This window comes from Myxocyprinus asiaticus, chromosome 3, assembly GCF_019703515.2.
Source record: "Myxocyprinus asiaticus isolate MX2 ecotype Aquarium Trade chromosome 3, UBuf_Myxa_2, whole genome shotgun sequence".
Taxonomy (NCBI): Eukaryota; Metazoa; Chordata; class Actinopteri; order Cypriniformes; family Catostomidae; genus Myxocyprinus; species Myxocyprinus asiaticus.
In genome coordinates this window covers 24,581,853-24,603,922 of record NC_059346.1, presented here as the reverse complement: position 1 = coordinate 24,603,922, position 22,070 = coordinate 24,581,853, and the positions used below count along the sequence as shown (strand labels likewise).

Sequence of the window (22,070 nt, the reverse complement as noted above, 5' to 3'; positions counted from 1 at the left end):
TGATTGGCTGATTAGATAACTGCACGAATAAGTAGGTGTACAGGTGTTCCACATAAAGTGCATAGTGAGTGTATCTCTGTTTATGTGATGTGGTGTACTATAATTATGATAATAAAGATTATAAAAATTAATGCTTTGTATTTTCCACAGAAACCCATAGCCAGATCAATGGAAATCAGGTTCCTGTGCAAGAGCGAACTCGTCCTGGTCACGGCACTCTTGTCCGCTCTATTGAGAGAGACCTCCAGCATATCATGAACTCTCTGTCTATGGATGAAGCTCAGACTTCTTCATCTGAGCACCGTAAACAAACCCACCACCCCATTCCACAATCTGACATGCTTAACGGGGGTGGCCACAGTCTTGTCTCCCCTCCAGCCAGTCCTGGTGCTATGTCCGTAAGCTCCAACTATAAAAATGGCAGTCCTGCCTTCTCTCCCCTTTCAACGCCATCTGTGGTTAGCAGTCCAGGAGCTTGTTTGGACTCAGCTAATAATCGTTCGACAACCTACACCCACACAATCCAGGCACCAGTGCCACAACCACGCACATTTGCATCCAAGGTCAGCAGCTCTAATGGTGGACCAAAGGATCAAGAAAGTCCCAGACTTCAGAAGAAAGTCTTGACTGAAACTCCCTCAAGCCCCACTACAAACCGTAAATGCCCAAACCAGGATTCTCTGATCAGAGGTGGAGCTGAGAGTCCACAACTTACTCATGGTTCCTCTTGTGGCTCTTTCTCATTTGCCTCTGGAGATTTGGGCAGACAGGCCAGTGCCAGACTCACCCCAAAATCTGTCACAACCTCTTCCTCACCAGCCTCTTCCAGCCCAAGATCCAGTGTTGGCTCCTCTGTCCAAGAAACTTCTTCCAGTCTTCAGCACAACCAGCTCCACTCACATACACACTTCCCTCCAGAGAGCCCCCAATCCACTCGCCATTGCATCGAACCATCCAGCATGAGTGATCTTCCTCCTCTCAGCCCCTCTGCAGCACGCAGAGGTGTCCTAGGAGCTCTACCTGGCGTTCCCCTGAACCCTCGCAGCCAGTCGGGTCGGAGCGTACCAGAGAGCCCTCGACACCAGCGACGAATCGCAACAGAGGAAGAAGTAGGAAATAGCAGGCTGCGAGCCAGAAGTCCATCTCCTGTATCAGGAGTTTTGAAGGACCAGCCAGGTGCACATGTAGGTAGACAAAGGGGAGGTATCACCCCAGCTCTTATCTCTCAGACTGGAGTGTCTCCTCTCACCAGTCCCCAGAACCAAAGAAAGAACCCCAGGGAGCCACGGCAGGTCCAGCCACGCATACGGGAACGCAAGAACAGCATATCAGAGGTCAGCGACAAAGAGGAAGACTTACTGGAGTACCATCGCTGGCAGAGAGAGGAGAGGATGCGCGAGCAGGAGATGGAGAAGCTGGTATGTCTGTGCATAGGTGTATGTATATACAGTAACAGTCACAAGTTTGGACACACCAACACCGATTTAGAAATATTTAGTTAGAAAATCATACAAAGCAAGAAAACTGCATTTACATGAGATTTGAAATAATCAAGTTATTCTCTGCTTTTGATGTCAAACCGTGAAGAGGCATGAAGTGCGAAATCGGGGTAATGGGCAAAAATCTACCCATCTCAATCGGTTTATTCTTAAGCCATTTATGACTGTACACATATAAAGGAAAAAAAGATAAAAGTCATTTAAAGGGGTCATGCCATACTCTTTTTATATAATTTTATTATCTTCCCTGAGGTCCACTGATAATGTTATTATTTTTTTTTTTAAATAAAACAGTCATAATTTAGTATTATATGATCATTTTCAACCCTGTATCTCGCTCTCTGTCTGAAATCCTCAGTTTTGGCCTAAGTGCCCCCTTAAAACTTAAACGTAAGCGCCCACTGTTATGATTGGCTAACATCTTGCATCCCCTCAAATACAGCCATATTTGAAACTCAGTTAGTAGAGAATGAACAAACTCCACAAGATTATAAAACAAAATTTCAGGGTTTTTACATAACGCACATCCAACACATTGCATCCAAATACATTAAACTGTTCACACAAGCACAACTATTAACACTCTGCACTATAAACTATCAAACAGTTATGACGTTTGAAATATTAATGAATGAAACTGTTTACTTACGGTTTTGCTTTCGGGTCCAAGTGTTTTTAACTGCCCCCATCCTACAATAACAAATTTCAATATAATGAGAACGCACAAAATTATTGACAAAATTATTGACAGGTCGAAAGTGTCAGAGACCGCAGACCGCGTACACATTTTTGTTTGCTGTTTACAGAGTCTAGAGCTGTCACAGAGACCAGTGAGATATCTCATGACACTTATTTCAGTAATATCTTTCAGGGAGTAAGAACCTTTTTGCTGGGGGCCTGGGTAGCTCAGCAAGTAAAGATGTTGACTATCACACCTGGAGTCGCAAGTTCGAATCCAGGGTGTTCTGAGTGACTCCAGTCAGGCTTCCTAAGCAACCAGTTGGCCCGGTTGTGGGTAGGGTCACGTTGGGTTAACCTCCTCGTTGTCACTATAATGTGGTTCTCGCTCTTGGTGGGGCACAAGGTGAGTTGTGCGTGGATGCCGCGGAGAATAGCGTGAAGCCTTCACATGCACTAGGTCTCCGCGGTAACGTGCTCAACAAGTCACGTGATAAGATGCGTGGATTGACAGTCTCAGACACAGAGGCAACTGAGATTCGTCCTCCGCCACCCAGATTGAGGCGAGTCACTACGCCACCACGAGGACCCAGAGCGCATTGGGAATTGGGCATGCCAAATTGGGGAGAAAAGGGGAGAAAATCCCCCCCCCCCCTTTTTTTGCATACCTTTCCATGAAAAAATCACGTACAACACCTTTAAGTTCGAATATCCAGCGCCACGGCAGGACATATTTTAGCTGAGTTGTGAGTTTAAAAAACAGCATGTCCCACAAAATAACAGCATACTTTTACATTGTGTTCGCTGGTTGCACTCAAAAACAAAGATACAGAGTGACTATTATAGTCTGATTCATGAACAAATGACTCTTATAAACTGTTTCGTTTAATTATACGCTCTAAACCAGTATGGCGAATTCTTCACTGAATTTGCTTACTAAATCAGCCAGAGCGGTTACTGAATGAACATCTGACTCACTGAACCGCAAGTCTTTCAGTCATGTCGGACTTGAAATGAATCAAGAAATGATTGTAGGCTACTTGAAAGTTTGTGAAACTTAAATCATTCATTACACTTCTTGTTCATATGACAACGTGTAGTAAAAGATACACATTTGCAACAGTTTTGTTTTGTAATAAGTGATAAATTATATTTGAATTTTAATTAAAAATGTAAATATTTATACAGACATGTATAAATATATTCAGGGGGTCTCGGTCCGCTTGTTTGGTGCGCACCAAGGTTCGGATGGCAGCGTTAACATTTGTTCAAATGAACTGCACTAACAGAGCAATCACACCAGAATTCGTTTTAACTGAACCAAACCTGCCAAGTGTGAACACACCCTAATATGAGACAGAACTGAAAATTAATACAGAACAGGAAGTCATTTTCAATAATACTGATAAATAATATTTTAATTTTAATAAAAAATGTAAACATTTATACAGACAGGGATGGCTCACCCACTACAAAAACACTGATCTGGGATGCTTTATAGACAATATTAAAGAAATTACCACATATGCTGTGTACTTTTCTCCCTCTGTGTGATCCAACTCGACCATTTAAATCTTATTTTTATTAAGGTTTAGTTTTGTAAAAAATTATACACAGACACAATTTATATTTGCCTAACTAATTTCAAACTTTTAAGCATAAGCCTTAAAATCAAAAAGGTTTTAAGGTTATGAGAAACATACATTCAAGTGCATCCAAACTTTTTACTGGTTCTGTATGTACTGTATGTTTGTGTGTATGTTTTTTTAATTGTGTCCGAAAGTCCGTAGATGTCTTGGGTGAAGTTTTCCTTAACATTTAATTTTTAATTAAACACAATTTTGGTTCCAGTACTGTGAAAGTGATACAATTGTGTGTTTGTCTTCTGAAAGTTAAAGTTATAGAAAAGCTATAGATGGCTGTAGAGGATTGAGGATACAGGCTATGAGTTGTCATTGGCTTCTGGAGTGGAGTTAGATTTCAGTCCTGGAGGTTGAGCTGTTTATATGGTGAGAGGTTTCTGGTAAAGACAAAGAGCAGTCAGAAATAACACACGGATGTAAATTCCTGAGGCCTTTTTAAAAGCTTATGTGCAGAACGTGTGGCTGCCCAAAGACTATATTTACCCAACACAATCTCAGTGCTTTGAGCTGTCCTCCTCCTCATAAACACACATGTAAACACACACACACACACACACACACACACACACACACACACACACACACACATACTGTCCTCTTTTTGCAGTATTCAAACCAGTTGCAAACCTCAGTCACTCCCTTCAGTGCATCCAAAATTCCCACACGGAATTCCCATTCATAATCTGTGTTCATTTTATTTATTCCAGATTATGTCCATCTCTTTTACTTCAAATCAACCGATTAATGGAATTTATATGATGAAGTACTGTAACATTTCACAGACAAATACAACACACACAAAAGCCTTATTATATACAGTGGGGCACTCGTAACAGAGGAGACACATTCCTGCTTCTCCTTCGAGAAAAACTATTTTAGGACACTAAGGGTGTGTTCACACTTGTAGTTCAGTTCTCTTGGTTCCCTTGGTCCGGACCAAAAAAGAAAATGATACATTTAGTCCTGGTTCACTTAGCATTCACACTGGCATTTTTAACACCGAACTTAAAGATACAAAACAAAAGGCATAAGGAAAAATTCACAACCTGATTGGACAGCTTTTATGACGTATATTTTTTTCAACGGAACTTGCCGAACATCCAAAACAATGCTGGCTGCTGGGCTAAATGTGCTCGTTGGACCCACTTTCCCTTAACCTATCACTGACCATTTTGAACACTTGAGCATTTTTGTGTTTTGTGTTTTTTCCTGTATACTGGAAAAATGCTCATCAGACCAAATGTTAATAAGGATCTTTACCTCCTCGTTGCTCCATGTTTGCCCTCTGCTCATTTTGTTTTGTGTACACCGCTCTTACCGCTCTTTCTATGTTATCAAATCACGTGATTTTTAGGGTCGCATCTTGTGACATCACATCCTGTTGTTGGTCCATTTAGACGTCTTTGGTCCATACGTTCATATATCAGTCAAACCACACCAGAGTTCGTTTGGAAGCGGACCGAGACCCTCTATTCAGGGGGTCTCGGTCCGCTTGTTTGGTGCGCACCAAGATTCGGATGGCAGGGTTCACACTTGTTCAAATGAACCACACTAACAGAGCAATCGCACCAGAGTTCGTTTTAATCGAACCAACCTGCCAAGTGCGAATACACCCTAATATGAGACAGAACTGAAAATGTATACAGAACAGGAAGTCATTTTCAATAATATTAGTCTCTGGTCAGCTTTTTGAGACAATTGCAGGAACGTTATTGTGTTTTGAACACTCTCACTCTGTTTGGGTTAAACTTTGTCTCGTGATCTCTGGTCTGTCTGGGACTGTTGTCATGGTTACAGCACAGCTCTGTCCAATAGGGGGGAACCTGAAAGGTGGTGCTAGTTTAGGCAGTCCCAGCTTTATCCAAAAGCTGCAGAACATTCTCTAATGCAGCTCTCAGGTTTGTATCACCTTTTGAAAAAAACATTGCCACATAAAAGATACCCAATGGCACTACTAAGCTGTATTTAGCAGTAATCTCCTTCCTAATGCCATCACGTACACTTATTGCTTGCTTCGAAAATTACATTTCAGAGGTGAGACCTCACACAGTGGTTGAGTATAAGCCTTGTGTGACCACAGATTCTGGGATTAAAGAGGGAGCAGGAATGAAATTTACAGAGGATGGAGGGAGGAATTTTGATGCTGATTTTTGACCACAAATACAGTTGGGAGATAAGATAAAAAGACAAAAGCAACTAGGGATAAGGAATTACAAACTAGAGAAAAAAGAAAGCAAATACATTTGAAAACTAATCTTTTCATATAGTCCTGTGAAGAGATAAAATGGCTCATGGGGTAATGTCATATTTACTCTCAAATCCCCTCACGTGTATGTGTGTCTGTGTTTACTCAGTTCTAGGTCATGGCCCAGTTGGCTTGAAACTTTGTTTCGTCTCTGTTCTACAGCATTGTTGTGCTCTGCCCACCTTTTATCAATTATTACACACAAACACACACTCACACATACAAGGCAAGTTTATTTATACAGCACTTTTCATACACAGTAGTAATTCAAAGTGCTATACATGATAAAGAAAATAAAATATAAAAGAAAAATTAAAATAAGAATAAAAAGACAATTTATGATTCTTTTTTAAAAAAAATTTTTTTATCTCATCTGCTTTTCTGGATCAAATTCAACACTTAAATTTACAACTGCAAGGTTCTCCGTAACTATAATGGAACAGTAAACTATAAAAAGGTGTGCACCCAAAACCACGGCTGCTTCTCCCATATCCAGGATCCGACTAATGGGACAAAGGTCAACTGCTTTACAAAGATTCTACAATTTCTTATCCCAAAAAGCGTATAAATGGGACTGATCACGTCCAATCATTCGACAGATTAAGAGATTATTGTAGAGACCAACAAATTATTTCTTCGTCTGCATCCGAAATTGAAAGAAAAGTTCATACTCAACCCGCCCCGAGCAGGATTCGAACCAGTGATCCCTGGCATGGAAGTCGGAAGCGCTAGCAAGGAGGATATAAAAGTCATGGCCTCTGGCGCAGGAGAGTGAGGTTTACACACTGCCCAGCTATCACGTACCAGCTGGTTACAGAGTTATATATATATATATAACAAGACTCACCAGCAATCAGTCAATGGAGAAATTTAAAGAATAGAAGATGAAAACTCCCCTCTGTATCTTTGAGCCTTGCAGTCAACAAATCAATTGGTGAAAATTGATTCAGTAGATGAAAATTATTTCAGTCAACCAGATATAAAAATACATTTTAAAACCTATCAAGAACAAGAAATATGAAGAAAGGGTAATACAAAAAATGTAATATATATATATATATATATATATATATATATATATATATATATATATATATATATATATATATATATATATATATTATTGAAATGAAAAAAAAAAGGTAAGCAAAATATATTCTCACAATTTCTCAAGCTTCAGGATCCAGATTTTACATCAGACATCAAGCCCAACACAGAACCAAAATTGTTTACTGTACAAAATAAACAAAAATGTCTGAAATCAAACTGAATGTAGTAGTGAAAATACAGAATGAATTAATACTACCATGAATTTTGCTATATGCATAATTCTAAACATTACATAGAATGTATAGTAAAATTTACATTTTTGTAAATGCATAAACATCAGCAGTTGTGCACTACCAGCCAAAATCATGGAACAAACTCTGGGCAAAATATCGTATCATTTTATTGTACTATATTATAAGTGACAGATGAATTTGCTCCAAAATACCATAAAGTTTGATTGGACCCAGAGCCTTTGATGTCATCAACAAAAGACACCGGAAGAATTTTATTCTCCCTTTTAAAACTTGATATTTTATCAACCAATGTATTTTGCTATCCTAACTATGCACAAATTTATGTTTAGATGCATGTGGCATTGTTTTTTTTTAGCACAGACCTGCAACCCATTTTTGCATCAGGACCCTTTAAGTTTAGAACCATTGCTTTATACCACAGGCAAACAGATTCCCTTTGTCTTTAAATTTCAGTGCCTCAAAATGCGTCTCTCTGTTTTATGGGGTAGCTAAGTTTTTATTAATTTTTTTTTTTTAGGTATTTTTACCTTTTGTTCCTGTCTGTGTCGCTGTGAAAGCTCAGTGAATTGCAGACAGAAGCATTAACATACTAAGAACCACATGAGGGCAGCATGGCACCAAATTCTGAATGAAGGAAATTAAGATTTTTCTTTGTTTACCCAAACAGATTTAAAGCCTCTGAAAATCAGTTAAAAAAAGATGCATAAATATAATAAAGATAATAAAGAGAGGAAAAAAATATAGAAAGACTCCTATTTTTTAATCTGCCATTTATTTGAGCTGTCTCACAACACGACAGATTCATTTGGTGAGAGTCTAACAGAATTATACGTGTAAAAAAAGATACATATATTAGAAATATATTTAATAAACTGGTTTAAACCCATAATTCTTAGGCCCTTAATAATCAAGTAAATTGACAATTTTGGCTGCCAACCCAAACAGAGGACAGCTGTGCCATAAAGTTGTTTTTTTACACAGAGGTTTAGTAGCCTGTGCTTTGTGTTTGTCTGTGTTGAGGCATCTTCAGTATGCATACCAGCTCTGCTGACACTGTCTTTGTTGGAAAAGAATGCTGTTGCTACGTTACCCGTCAGTTAGCTTTTACTTATTCTAGTGCTCTGTCTGGGCACTCTTGATCGGGCAGACCTCATTAAAAAAGAAAGAGCATATGTTTCGAGAGGTTCCATTGGCTGTTTTTGTGAGTTAATGGCTCAGCGATAAAGACTTTACAGCACTGTACACCTAGTGCACTATATCCGTTCTTTTATATTTAACAAATACTGTATTAATGTCTTAAAGCTGTGTGTTGTCAAAGGTCATTGACAGAATTGACTAGCTGAAATGGAAGGCTGTACATTCTATGTGCTGTTGTGATAGTACCATCATGCCATGCTATTTTAGTAATGCCACTGGTGCCATCTAGCCAAGCTGAGCTGGGTATTGTCTATGTAAATCATAATGAGCCCCAGTGCCTAGAGCGCTAGTTAGCTAAACTAGAGCTATGAGAGGAGACCGGGGCTCTGACAGTCTTTAAGTACACACACACACACATATACACACTCAGTGTTGGTAGAGTGATGGCAGCAGCTGACTATCAAGGCAAGTGAGAGGTCGCTTGAGTGTGGTAAGAGGTTTGGGGGTGATTGACAGTAACTGGGTTGGGATTGGAGTAGAAACATTATAGTGAAGTATACGTGTGCAAAATTTTTGGGATTTTAAAATTCATACTGAGTTCTTTAATGCTCTAGGCGTTGGACTGAATTCAGTCGGTAATGTTATGGGGGTCGCTGTGTACACAATGTCTTCAACATGTCCCATTGGTGTCAAGTTGCAGTTAGCTAAGAACACATCACATGGATCTCCTAAAAGAGTAAGAGTGTGTGTGTATGTGTGTTAACTAGATGTTTATACATTTTTAGGCCCTTGTGTGACCTTTTTTTTATTTATTTATTTATTTTTTTTTTTTTTAGGTTTGCGCAAAGTTTAAAGCAGCATGCATGGCAAAACCCTTCAGTTGTATATGTGTGTTTGTTTCTAGGAGAGGCAGAGGCTTGAGACCATCCTTAATTTGTGCATGGAATATAATAAGAGTGACCCACTGGTTGGCGTGGACACAGGGAGGGCGTGTCAATTTCCGGGTATGGAGGAGGTCTCTATTCGGCGACCAGGCCCTGAACCTGTGAGTGTGGCAGTCCAGCACTCTCACAGAAAGAGAGATAGTGAGGAGGAGAACCTGAAAGAGGAGTGTAGCAGCACTGAAAGCCAGCACCAGGAGGTAAAACACACACATAAATACAAATGCACACAAACTTTCAGAGATACTCCCACTATTAGACTAACAAACTAAATTCACATATACAGAGAGTGACAGATAAAGAACATAAAAACTGCATGAATGAGTATGTGGACACATTTGCTAACCCAGCTCATATATTATTACTCTTGTGTCCATAATTACCATTAAGTAATGTTTTATGTGATTATTTGCCAAAATTTTCATGGACTCTTCTTGTGCAAGTTACTTTGTACTGCATGTAAGAAAATAAACACGTTCACCAAGTGTCTTGGTTGGTCTGCTAGAAGTAGTCCCTCTTGAATTCACCTAGTTTTCCTCGTATTACTCCATCTCTAAACACATTTCATTCTGTCTGTCTTTCTCCTTCTCTCCCTTCTCTTTAGTGGAAAAAATTGTTTTCATTCATGTCATTTTACAATTTCAGGTAGACTTCATTTGTTCCAACTAACCTTTATTTTCCATAATCTGGGTGGCTCTATCAGACACACATATGTTTGTTTGTTTGTTTTTTGTAATGCTGAGCGTTTTTTTCCCTATTGTTTTATACTAAGATAATGATATTTTTTTTATCCCTTAACCAGTGTTAGGTGTAATCCAATTACAATGTAATTAGTCACTGTTATTTAATTACTTTTAGTAAAAAAAGTAGTGTAATGCATTACATTTTAAATTCTTGTTTTAAGATTTAAGATTATGGTTACTAACTTTCTATTAATTTAATTACTTTTAAGTACAGTACATAATAGGTTTATGTTTATTCCTGCTATATTGTTTAAGTAGAATACGTGAATTATGGTCATTGTGAAGGAGAAATGTGAGGTTCTGAGTGGATGACGTGTGTAACAATGAACAAGGAAGAAATATAGACATTATTTTGAATTGTTGAGTGGAAAAGTGTTTTAGAAAGTAACTTAAAAGTAAATTACTAATGTGATAACTTTTCAGTGAAGTAATTGGTAAAGTAATCTTATTACAATTTTAGAGAAATTATTAGTTATTTGTAGTGGATTACTATTTTAAGTAATTTACCCAGTACTGCCTGAAAACTTTGTCTGTTTCTCAGTGTGGGTTCTTATGTGCTCTTATGTTCTTGTGTATTCGTTTGACGTCATCCACCTCCAAAAAAAAAATAATATATATATATGGTGTCTTGTAGTGAGTAATGTCTTTCAGGCCTCTCCACACTGATGCAGGAGTCGTTAGTTGAAAACATTTTTCTCTGTTTCTCAGAGTAGCTTCTTTTAGCCACTCTAATCCCTTTTGTCAGTGTGTTTCTGTCCTGATTGCACAAGATTTTTTCCCAGTGTATACAGTGTATATATATATATATATATATATATATATATATATATATATATATATATATATATATATATATATATATACACACACAGTATACAGTTGAAGTCAGAAGTTTACATACACTTAGTTTGAAGTCATTAAAACTCATTTTTTAACCACTCCACAGATTTCATATTAGCAAACTATAGTTTTGGCAAGTCGTTTTGGACATCTACTTTGTGCATGACACAAGTAATTTTTCCAATAATTGTTTACAGACAGATTGTTTCACTTTTAACTGCCTATATCCCAATTCCAGTGGGTCAGAAGTTTACATACACTAAGTTAACTGTGCCTTTAAGCAGCTTGGAAAATTCCAGAAAATGATATCAAGCCTTTAGGCAATTAACCAATTAGCTTCTGATCAGCCGCGGCCCGTGCATTTTAAGTCTAGGCCTTCAGTGCGATTCATGCCATTAAGAAAACACAGTTTCACAATGAATAAGAAGCCGTATGCCCATCATACATTACGTGGCAGTCAACTAATAATACCAAATTACATTTTAAAAACACGTCCACACATGAAAGCCAGAACCAAGGTGGTGTAAAACCAAGAAAAAGTTCTCTAATAATATTTGCGATTTAAATTTTGCTTGCAATAAATTTTGTTTCATCAGGGTACATGGTTACTTTTCAAAACTTGATCCGACACTGAATGCTCAAGCAGCCTAATTTACACTTAGAAAACTCCTGATGTTGCTATAGCAATGCAAAAAGCACTTACTAATTTGTTTGAAGTGAAAATCAGTCCTCCTTTCTTGTTTAATTAATCAATCGCATGATCATGCAGAACATCTTAGGTTTTTAAATCCATAAGGATCTCTTTCTCAACGGCAATACCAGCAGTGATGACAGCCGACTTGTCAGCAAGATCTCACGCTCTTCACTTTCAAATTACTTACATCATTTAAAGCGTGATTGCGTCACTCAAGGCCAGCTAGAAGGCCTGGACTGGGACATATACTAAAGACCACACCCACAAGAACAAATAAATCAATCTGATTGGCTGATGAATCTGACAGTCTGTAGATACCTATTCACTTACACTGTTGGGGGATTCTGTGGAAATTCTGAAGGCCTGACGGGGTAGAGCTCAGACTCGCGCTGCTTCGGCTAAGGAGCATGGCTTCAGGCATGCTATTTGTTTGTAGGTTAATTAAGAGTGGAAAGCGATTGGAAATACATAGGCAAAAAGTCAATAAGAATGAAAGAATTAAATTTTTTTTTATTATTATGCATGTTACGCTAGCAGAGAAGGCATTGCTGGCCCTGAGAAATCACCAATGCTTCTGATAGGCTAATTGGCTAATTGGAGTCAAATGGATGTGTACCTGTTGATTTATTTTAAGGCCTACCTTCAAACTCAGTGCCTTTTTGCTTGACATCATGGGAAAATCAAAAGAAATCAACCAAGACCTCAGAAAAAAAAAGTCTGGTTCATCCTTGGTAGCAATTTCCAAATGCCTAAATGTACCACATTCATCTGTATAAACAATAGTACGCAAGTATAAACACCATGGGACCACACAGCCATAATACCGCTCAGGAAGGAGATGCATTCTGTCTCCTAGAGATGAACGTAGTTTGGGGTGAAAAGTACAAATCAATCCCAGAACAACAGCAAAGGACCTTGTGAAGATGCTGGAGGAAACAGGTAGACAAGTATCTATATCCACAGTAAAACGAGTCCTATATCGACATAACCTGATAGGCTGCTCAGCAAGGAAGAAGCTACTGCTCCAAAACCACCATAAAAAAGCCAGACTACAGTTTGTAAGTGCACATGGGGACAAATATCTTACTTTTTGGAGAAATGTCCTCTGGTCTGATGAAACAAAAATTGAACTGTTTGGCCATAATGACCATCGTTATGTTTGGAGGAAAAATGGTGAGGCTTGCAAGCCAAATAACACCATCCCAACCATGAAGCATGGGGGTGATATGATCATGTTGTGGGGGTGCTTTGCTGCAGGAGGGACTGGTGCACTTCAGAAAATAGATGGCATCATGAGGAAGGAAAATTATGTGGATATATTGAAGAAACATCTCAAGACATCACCCAGGAAGTTCAAGCTCGGTCGCAAATGGGTCTTCCAAATGGACAGTGACCACAGGCATACCTCCAAAGTTGTGGCAAAATGGCTTAAGGACAACAAAGTCAAGGTATTGGAATGGCCATCACAAAACCCTGACCTCAATCCTGAAAAACCGTGTGCGAGCAAGGAGGTCTACACACCTGACTTAGTTACACCAGTTCTGTCTGGAAGGCTACCCAAAACATTTGACCCAAGTTAACAATTTAAATGCAATGCTATCAAATACTAACAAAGTGTTTGTAAACTTCTGACCCACTGGGAATGTGATGAAAGAAATAAAAGCTGAAATAAATAATTCTCTCTTCTATTATTCTGACATTTCAAATTTTTAACATAAATTAGTGATCCTAACTGACCTAAGACAGGGAATTTCTTCAACAATTGAATGTCAGAAATTGTGAAAAACTGAGTTTAAATGTATTTGGCAAAGGTGTATGTAATCTTATATATATATATATATATATATATATATATATATATATATATATATATATATATATATATATATATATGAGGTTTTTAAATCTACATACTGAATCAGCACATCTCAGAATTTGCATTGATGCGTTTTATGTCCTCCTATCCTTTGGAGTTCACTCTTTCGATGTAGTTAGGCAAGACCGATTTCATGGCAACGCAAGTCCGTTCTATTCAGTCTTAACATTGAGTAACACCCATTGTTTTGTCTGGTAACCAGAAATGTGCTTTATGTTGTAACAACTAAATTATCTGGTTTTATTCAGGTCAAATATATGATTCAGTATGATTAAAACAACCTCAATACCTTTTGTTCCACCAACTAAAACAATAAGGATCAGATTAAGTAGAGATTGAACCTTTAGGGAACAATTGCAGGTTAACTTTTTATTTACAATATACCACTCACAGAAACATTTTTTGCATTTTTACATTTTTATAAAGATGTTTTTTAGTATGTTTATTAAGTTGCTTTCATCTTGAGGACTGTTGGCTTGTCCCAACAATGTAGGTGATTTCAGGTTTACTATCCTTGTTGTGGGGACAACAAAACCCCCCAACTCAGCTTTCTGAATGGGGACATACCGTATACTTCTGTTGTTTTATATAAAGCTAATTATAAATACTACAGACTAACCCAATTCCAAACCCTACCACTAAAAGAAAATGTTTTAGCATTTTTTTAGTTTAAAAAAACATATGTATTTTCTGTATAAATCAGTTTACCAATTGTAAACACTATAGCTAATTGCACACACATACACAATTTGTAGTAATAAAGTAATTGACAAATTATATTTTTGTCAGTGAAGGTGGTATTTCCTCCCCATTTCCTTTCTCTCTCTCTCTGCATTTGTCATTCCATCTTTCTTTCTTCTTTCTCTCTTTGTTAGCATGAAGATTCTTCAGTGCTGGGGCAGCAGGAGAGAGTGTTTCTGGAGGAGGAGCGGCGCAGGGTTCTTGCTCAAGTGGATGCACTAAAGTCCCGTGTCACTGAGCTGGAACAACAGATACAGGAGTCCAGGCAAGAGGTTAGAGTCCGGAACCTAGGTCATATCTACAGACCACAGCAAAGTAATGTGGTTGAGATAGCTGCAAAATACTGTACATGTTCCTGAAGTTCTGTGGTATATAAATACAGCACCACACCAGTGAGAACAAAAGATAAAGATATTCACATCACTTGTGGAGTCTGTTTCCACATTTCAGTCACTAGCCCTATTCTTCCATACCCGTGAATCACCATCTGTCATGCATAGATACATCTTTGGTGTTGCATAATAAAATCTGTGTGAATGAAGGATTTTGCCTGATCAGCAAAGCTGTGCTATGAATGTTAACAGAAGCATATGGCAGTGAACAGAATGTTGAATGTGTTGATTTATTGGCAGGCAGAGATGGAGAAGGCATTACTGCAGGGAGAAAGGAGGGCGGAACTCAATCAAGTGGAGACAGAGTTAGAGATTATCAATCAACTTCAGCTCAAATTGAATGAAGTGGAAAATGCAACTCACAGAGAGAAAGAGAAGGTACCAACCCACACACATACAATGAAGAATAAATTTACTTTGCTCAAACTTCCCAGTTTTCCAATGATACCTCCTGAAAAACTCTGTGGATGCATCTTTACTATCAAGCTATTACACTGTGTGTCACCAGGCGTGATGCAACAAGTTTCCAGTGACAAATAAAATCTGCTTTCTGAACATGAAAGTGCTGCTCGACTTGACAGAGTCACATCCAGTCAGAACATATTCTGTTTAATATAAATTTATATTGAGTAGGATTTTGAACCAATGACATTTCAAAGTGGATGAGACTACCAAGCACAGCGCCACAAAAATAGAAACCAAGCAATCAACAAAATGTCTTGTCACTTGTCACGGCCTTGACTGGTTAGGATAAAAACATATATTTATATAGCTTTTATTGCTTATCGCTTTATCACGTCATGCCTGGTTAAAAGTGTTCTAACTGCCTGACTTCTAACTCTTATTATTAATCCAAATTACACTGACTATACTGCATGTTTGAATGGACAATCTTTAATTACAATCTTTTGATACAGCCAAACAAGTCATTCTGAATTAAATAAACAATAAAACAATTTTTAAGGAAAATTCTGATAGGGGTATTTTAATACAATATGACCATATGTTATGTTATTGTAGGTCTGTCTGAACCTGTAGGTATGTTTGAGCCTTTGTATCCCATTCTAAGTATCGAGAGTCAATCCTCACCTCAAACTGAATAAAGATATTTACATAAAACAGTCTGCAGATGGACTTTGAGTAGAACTGACTGCTATATAAATATTTATGATTTAGCCTGGTGCAATATGGGCTCTGATTGCCATGGCAACCCCATATCTAAAACCCCCTGTCTTAACACAGCATGGTGTTTTTATTTAAGCAGTGTGCCCATTTGTTTTCACCCCTCTCCGCCGTCACTTGCTGGTGTATTTTACCTGTGTGTATGTTACGTGTGTGTAATATTTTTGTAGGAGAGAGCAAAAGTCTCAGCTGAGCGGGATGTCCTGGCCGGGCTGAGGGACTCGTACAGTGAGCTGAAGTGCCAGCTTCATAAATGCCCCGAATCATTGAGGGAGAACTTAAAGGAACAACTGACCAGGGTCAGTGTGTGCTTTGATACTGCCCTACAGAGAGAGCGTTACAGAGAATGTTGAACATAAACAACCACTTCACTATAGAGAAGCAAGAGGAAAAGATAAAGAAAAAAAGCATAGTAGGGCTTCTCAGTAGATCTTAGAAGTAATTGCGATATATCTCATGTTCATTTAGTAGTTAATGCAATTCATCTAAAATATTTAATTAGCCTCTAAATAAAAGAGTATTTCCTTTCAAAATTTAGCTTCCAGTACTGTTTCCAGTTTTATGTTTTTAGATCCTCTTTTATGGAAAAATAAAATAATATGTAACAAAGAATCTACTCCAACTGACCTCCTGTGGTCTTCTCCTACATTGGACGGTATGTTAAACTTGCAATGAATGTTTAATACTTGTTGAGCTTCAGTGATAATTACATTACATACAAAGGCTGCAAATGACTACTAAAGGATGTTAAAAGTCCCATCTGGATTTAATATAGAAATAAATTAGCAGTTAAGAAAAGTCTATAATTTATAGTAGAATAAACGAGAGCTTGGCTACAGGGTTGTTGTTATGTGCGTGTATTGATCTTAGACACCTGTGGTGATGCTCTAATTTTGACCAGACTTTAGAAATCAGATGAAACTCAGTGAAACAGTTGTAATGTCAAATTAGAAATATTTTAGATAAACAATTAAATAATGATAGAACTAAATTATTTGCTTTGGAAGCAAATAATCAGATACCCAGAAAGTAGTGTGGTGTCTTTATTCCTGTTGGTTACCAATTTACAACCAGACAAATCCCATTCTCAATAAATACAAAACACACTATATTTTTTTTTTGTAATTGAGTAAATCACCCTCTAGTAACACCAGCAATAAATGGGCAAAATACATGACATGATATAACAGCCTTAACTGGACAGCTTGTTTGAGTATGTGTCTGTACAAATGTCTCATGGCTGTGTGTATGCGCTCCCTCACCTAGCCAAAATATGCTCATGGCAATAAAGAGTTTACACATTGTCTGGACAACAATGATCATTATTATGCCCCTCATCACTCTTATTACCACGTGGTGCCATGCGAGAGTCGGACGTGTGAACGGCGAGCTCTGCGCACTTTACTAGTTTTTAATTCTTTTTGTGTCATAAGCCGGTGAGATTCGATACACTCTGTTTCATAACTGTTATATGAAGACAATATGTCAAAGAATTCAAAATCCTCGGGCTCTGGAGACATTAAAAGACACTTACAAGCTGAAACCCCAGACAGGGCCGCAGACCAGGGACTCAGTTTGGACGGTGCAGTGGGAGAAATTCAGCATCAACTGTCCAGCATGTCTATAATACTGGCGAAGGTTGTGGCGGACTTGGAGGATCTTTCTGTAATACGTTGATCGATTATTTCCATGGAGACAAAATTGGTTGGTTACAAGAATCGGGGACATTGAGAAACGGATAGATTATTTGGAGTCATCGGAGAGGGAATTTGCTGCTAACCCGCTAGCGACCAAGGCAGATTTGCAGTGCGTCTGGGAAATGTTGGAAGACCTTGAGTATCGTAATCGGCGAAACAACGTCAGAATTGGTGGAATTCCTGAGAATGAAGAAGGTCAAGATATGGTGAAATTCCTAGACGAGCTCTTCCCGAGTCTGCTCGACATAACAGACCATAAGCTGGAAATCGCGCGAGCTCACAGAGTCCCTGCTCAGAGATCCGCTGAGGGAGACAGGCCCCGATCAATTCTGGCCAAATTTCTGAGATCGTCCGATAAAGATCTCATGTTACACAAGGCGAGGAGTAATGGAAGGCTTTCTTGGAAGAGCCACAGCATTTTCTTGTTCCCAGACTTTGCGAATTTGACAAGAGAGAAACGTGATCGATTCAAGAAACTCTTACATCAACGGAAGATCAATTTTGCACTGATGTGTCTGGCCAAACTGAGAACAGATACTAAGGATGTCCGCAATGTATTTACATGTCCACAACAATCTTCTTACTCTCTCCAATGTCCTTCATAAAGTCATTGGAATGAGTAAGCCATGGTGTGATTCTCACGTTGCTCCCAGGTGAGCTTGACTCACTGAACATTCGCTGTCCGAGGAAGCTGGGCACCTTTTTGTTTCTTTTTGTGATGTTCCGCCTAGTGGCTGGAGTTTGTTTTGTGGAATAACACTCCTTCGGGACAGTTGTGGATGAACCTGCTCATTCTTTGTGCGTATGCCTCCTATTGGATGGAGTTTGTTTTGTGGAATATTTTTTGCAGGACATTGGAAGGATTAGGTCATCTGCTGCATTTATGAAACAGCCGGCTCACTGAACATTCGTTTGACTGCCCGAGGAAACTGAATGTTTTTTATTTATTTATTTATTATTTTTTAAATTATTTTTTGTGTGTGTGTGTGTTGGTTCCGCTAGAGGCTGGAGCTGGTTTTGGGGAGGAACACACATTCGGGACAGTATGTGGATGAATTACACATTCTTTGTGTTTATTCTGCCTAATGGCTGGAGTTTGTTTTATAGATTTTCTTCGGTTATGTAATTCTGTCTCACAAAATTTGTATAGAAGCACCGGACTTGAGCAATCCGATGACAAAGTTGTCGCGGGGCCTCTCGTAGGCGTACATGGATTGTTTGAGTTTAGTGGGATGGACGCCAGTTGTCACTGTTGTGCTTGGGGTTAATGCACAAGTTTTTCTTTTTTCTGTTTTTTTGTTTATTTTTGTTCGGGGGAAGTTTGGGGTTTGTTTGTTGCACTAATGTTGGAATTTTGTTGCACTAATGTTGGAATGTGGTCTTTATGATCTTGTTTTTGTCACACAATCAATTTTTTCAAATATGTCAAATGTCAGATGTTAATATGAGTGGATTATCTCTCGCCACGTGGAATGTGAATAGGTTGGGACACCTCAGAAAATGAAGGAAGGTTATTTCTTTTCTTAAACGTAAGAAATATGATATAGTGTTTCTTCAAGAAATGCATCTTTCCCTGTAGGAAGCTGAAAATTTGGGGAAGATATGGGGTGGGCATGTTTTCTTTAGTGCTGGCTCGAGTAAGAGCAGGGTAGTCATTACACTGATAAGTAAACATCTACAATTCAAATGTCTCAAACAGAGTAAAGATAAATTAGGAAGAGTGATTATTGTTTTACAGAAATTCAGGGGCAAAGGTTGATTTTGGCTAATATTTACACACCTAACACTGATGATCAGGGCTTTTTTATAGATCTTGAAGGGGTGTTGCAAGCCACTGGCACCCCTCATTATATAATACTGGGAGGAGACTTTAATCTATTGATGGATTCAGTCCTTGATCATAGTGAAGCAAAAGTGTGTAAGCTCCCTAGAGCAACATTGATGCTTCACAGGATGTGTAAAAATCTTGGCCTTACAGATATTTGGCAACTTTTGAAACTATCTGGTAGGAACAATACATTTATTCATCAGTCCATAAGATTTATTCTAGAATAGATTTTTTTCTGATGTCTAAGTCCGTCATTTCATCTGTTGTTGATTGCTCAATTGGAAAAATCTTAATCTCAGATCATGCCCTGGTGTGTTTAGAGGTGTTGCCACATATGGAGAAAAGGAAATAATATAGTTGGCGCTTTAATGTATCCCTTTTGCAAAATCCTGAATTCCAACAAATTTTAAAGGCTGAAATCAATGTTTATATGGAGACCAACTGGTCCTGAGAGTCCTCTGTGGACATGGTTTGGGAGGCACTTAAGGCAGTTCTTAGGGGTCGGATCATATAGTATGCCTCATTCATCAAAAAATCCAAAGCATGAGAACTCGTGGATTTGGAAGGGAATATTAAAAATGCAGATGCAGAGCTGAAGTGCCGAATGTTGTCTGATGGCCTCAAATAGTATAATACTATTTTGTCACGGAAGGTGGAGTTTTGGCTGTTCAGGGCAAGACAGTCATACTTTGAGTCAGGGGATAAAGCAGGGAAGCTTTTGGCTAGATATATAAAGCAGAGAGAGTTTTTTCTACCATACCCTCAGTGAAAACTGCTAGTGAAATATTTACCTTGGCCATTGATATTAATAAGGCTTTTAAAGAATTCTATCTTGATCTCTATAGTTCCACATCTTTGTCTACTCATGAAGATGTTAGAAACTTTGTGGAACCATTAGATCTCCATAAACTGACGATTGAGCAAAAAAATTATCTTGATTCTGAGATAACCTTGGAGGAGCTTGATGAGATAATTAAGGCCTTACCTACAGGCAAGGCTCCGGGGCCAGATGGTTTTGCCACTGAATTTTTTAGATCTTATGCTACAGATCTGGCTCCACTTTTGTTAGAAGTTTATATGGAATCATTAAAGAATGGAAAGCTTCCGCCAAGCATGACACAAGCCCGGATCAGTCTGATTCTTAAAAAGGACAAAGATCCCAGTGAGTGTAAGAGTTACTGTCCAATTTCTCTCATCCAGCTTGACGTTAAAATTTTGTCAAAAATTTTGGCTAATCGATTAAGTAAAGTTATGACATCTCTTATACATATAGATCAGGTGGGGTTTATTCAGGGCCGCAGCTCTTCTGATAACATTAGGCATTTCATCAATATCATGTGGTCAGTGGCGAATGATCAGACTCCGGTTGCTGCCATCTCACTTGACGCCGAAAAGGCATTTGATATGGTAGAGTGGGATTATCTTTTTAAGGTTTTGGAAATATACGGGGTTCGGAAATACTTTTATTGAATGGATTAAGTTACTTTAAAGACAACCGGTAGCGGCGGTACAAACAAATTGATTAATTTCAGATTATTTTACTCTGGGTAGGGGCACATGGCAGGGTTGCCCTCTTTCCCCATTATTGTTCTGTCTTGCCCTGGAGCCATTAGCAGCTGTGATAAGGAAGGAGGATGATTTTCCAGGGGTGATGACGGGAGGTGTGGCGCATAAGCTTTTGCTTTACGCAGATATTTTATTATTCGTCTCTGACTCCATTAGATCTATGCTTTGCCTCCACAGGATTATTAATTCCTTCTCTGAGTTCTTAGGATACAGTCAATTGGTCTAAATCTGAAGCTTTGGCTCTGACAGTATACTGACCTGTAACGGCTTTTCAACCGGGCATCTTTCAATGACCCAAACAGGGCATTAAGTATTTGGGCATTTTATTCCCAGCAGATTTGTGTGATTTGGTTAGAGTTAATTTTTACCCTTTAATAAAAAGGTTTTCGAGTGATGTGAGTAGGTGGGCTTCATTACATTTATCTATGATTGGGAAGGTTAATGGTATTCAAATGAATTGTATTCCAAAATGCAACTACCTGCTACAGTCTCTCCCTGTAGATGTCCCCCTCTCTTGCTTCAAGCAATTTGATAGTATAACGAAGACCTTTATTTGGAATGGGAAACATCCCAGATTACATTTCAACAAGTTACATAGGCTGATTGACAAAGGTGGGCTTGGCCTACCCAAGATTTTGTTTCATTATTATGCATTTGGACTCAAGACATTTGGCTCACTGGTCGCTTCCACCTGAGAGAGCCCCTCCCTGGTTTTGCCTCTATTTCGCCATTGCAAAGCCTTTCTATTAAACTAACCTGAGAAGTTAAGTCACACCCCGTTATCTTGCATTTGCACGTGGTTTGGACAAAAGTGTCCAGAGTGTTTAATTCGGACATTTATTTAAATGTAGCCTCGAGCACATGGCTGAACCTAAAATTACGCATTAATAAGTCCCCTTTCTGTTGGTCAGAGTGGATTGTGAGGGTGATTACTACACTCTGTGACCTATATGAGAGTGGAGTGTTGAAATCATTTGAAAATGTGGTTCAACATTTTAAGATTCCTAGATCTCAGTTCTTTAGGTATGTACAGCAGCGCCACCTGTTCTGTACTATTTTTGGGA

General features: G+C 38.5%; 1 protein-coding gene across 7 annotated transcripts in view; it reads left to right on the top strand.

Moving 5' to 3' along the window:
- The window catches only part of LOC127424821 (pleckstrin homology-like domain family B member 1), a 77,702-nt gene that overhangs the window by 24,917 nt on the left and 30,715 nt on the right, over positions 1–22,070 (top strand). For all 7 annotated transcript variants that reach the window (XM_051670297.1, XM_051670281.1, XM_051670326.1 and 4 more), the window contains 5 exons: positions 151–1,418; positions 9,411–9,647; positions 14,476–14,613; positions 14,974–15,111; positions 16,086–16,214. In XM_051670297.1, the coding sequence (XP_051526257.1) occupies positions 151–1,418; positions 9,411–9,647; positions 14,476–14,613; positions 14,974–15,111; positions 16,086–16,214 (1,910 nt within the window). The remainder of the gene's footprint in view (positions 1–150; positions 1,419–9,410; positions 9,648–14,475; positions 14,614–14,973; positions 15,112–16,085; positions 16,215–22,070) is intronic.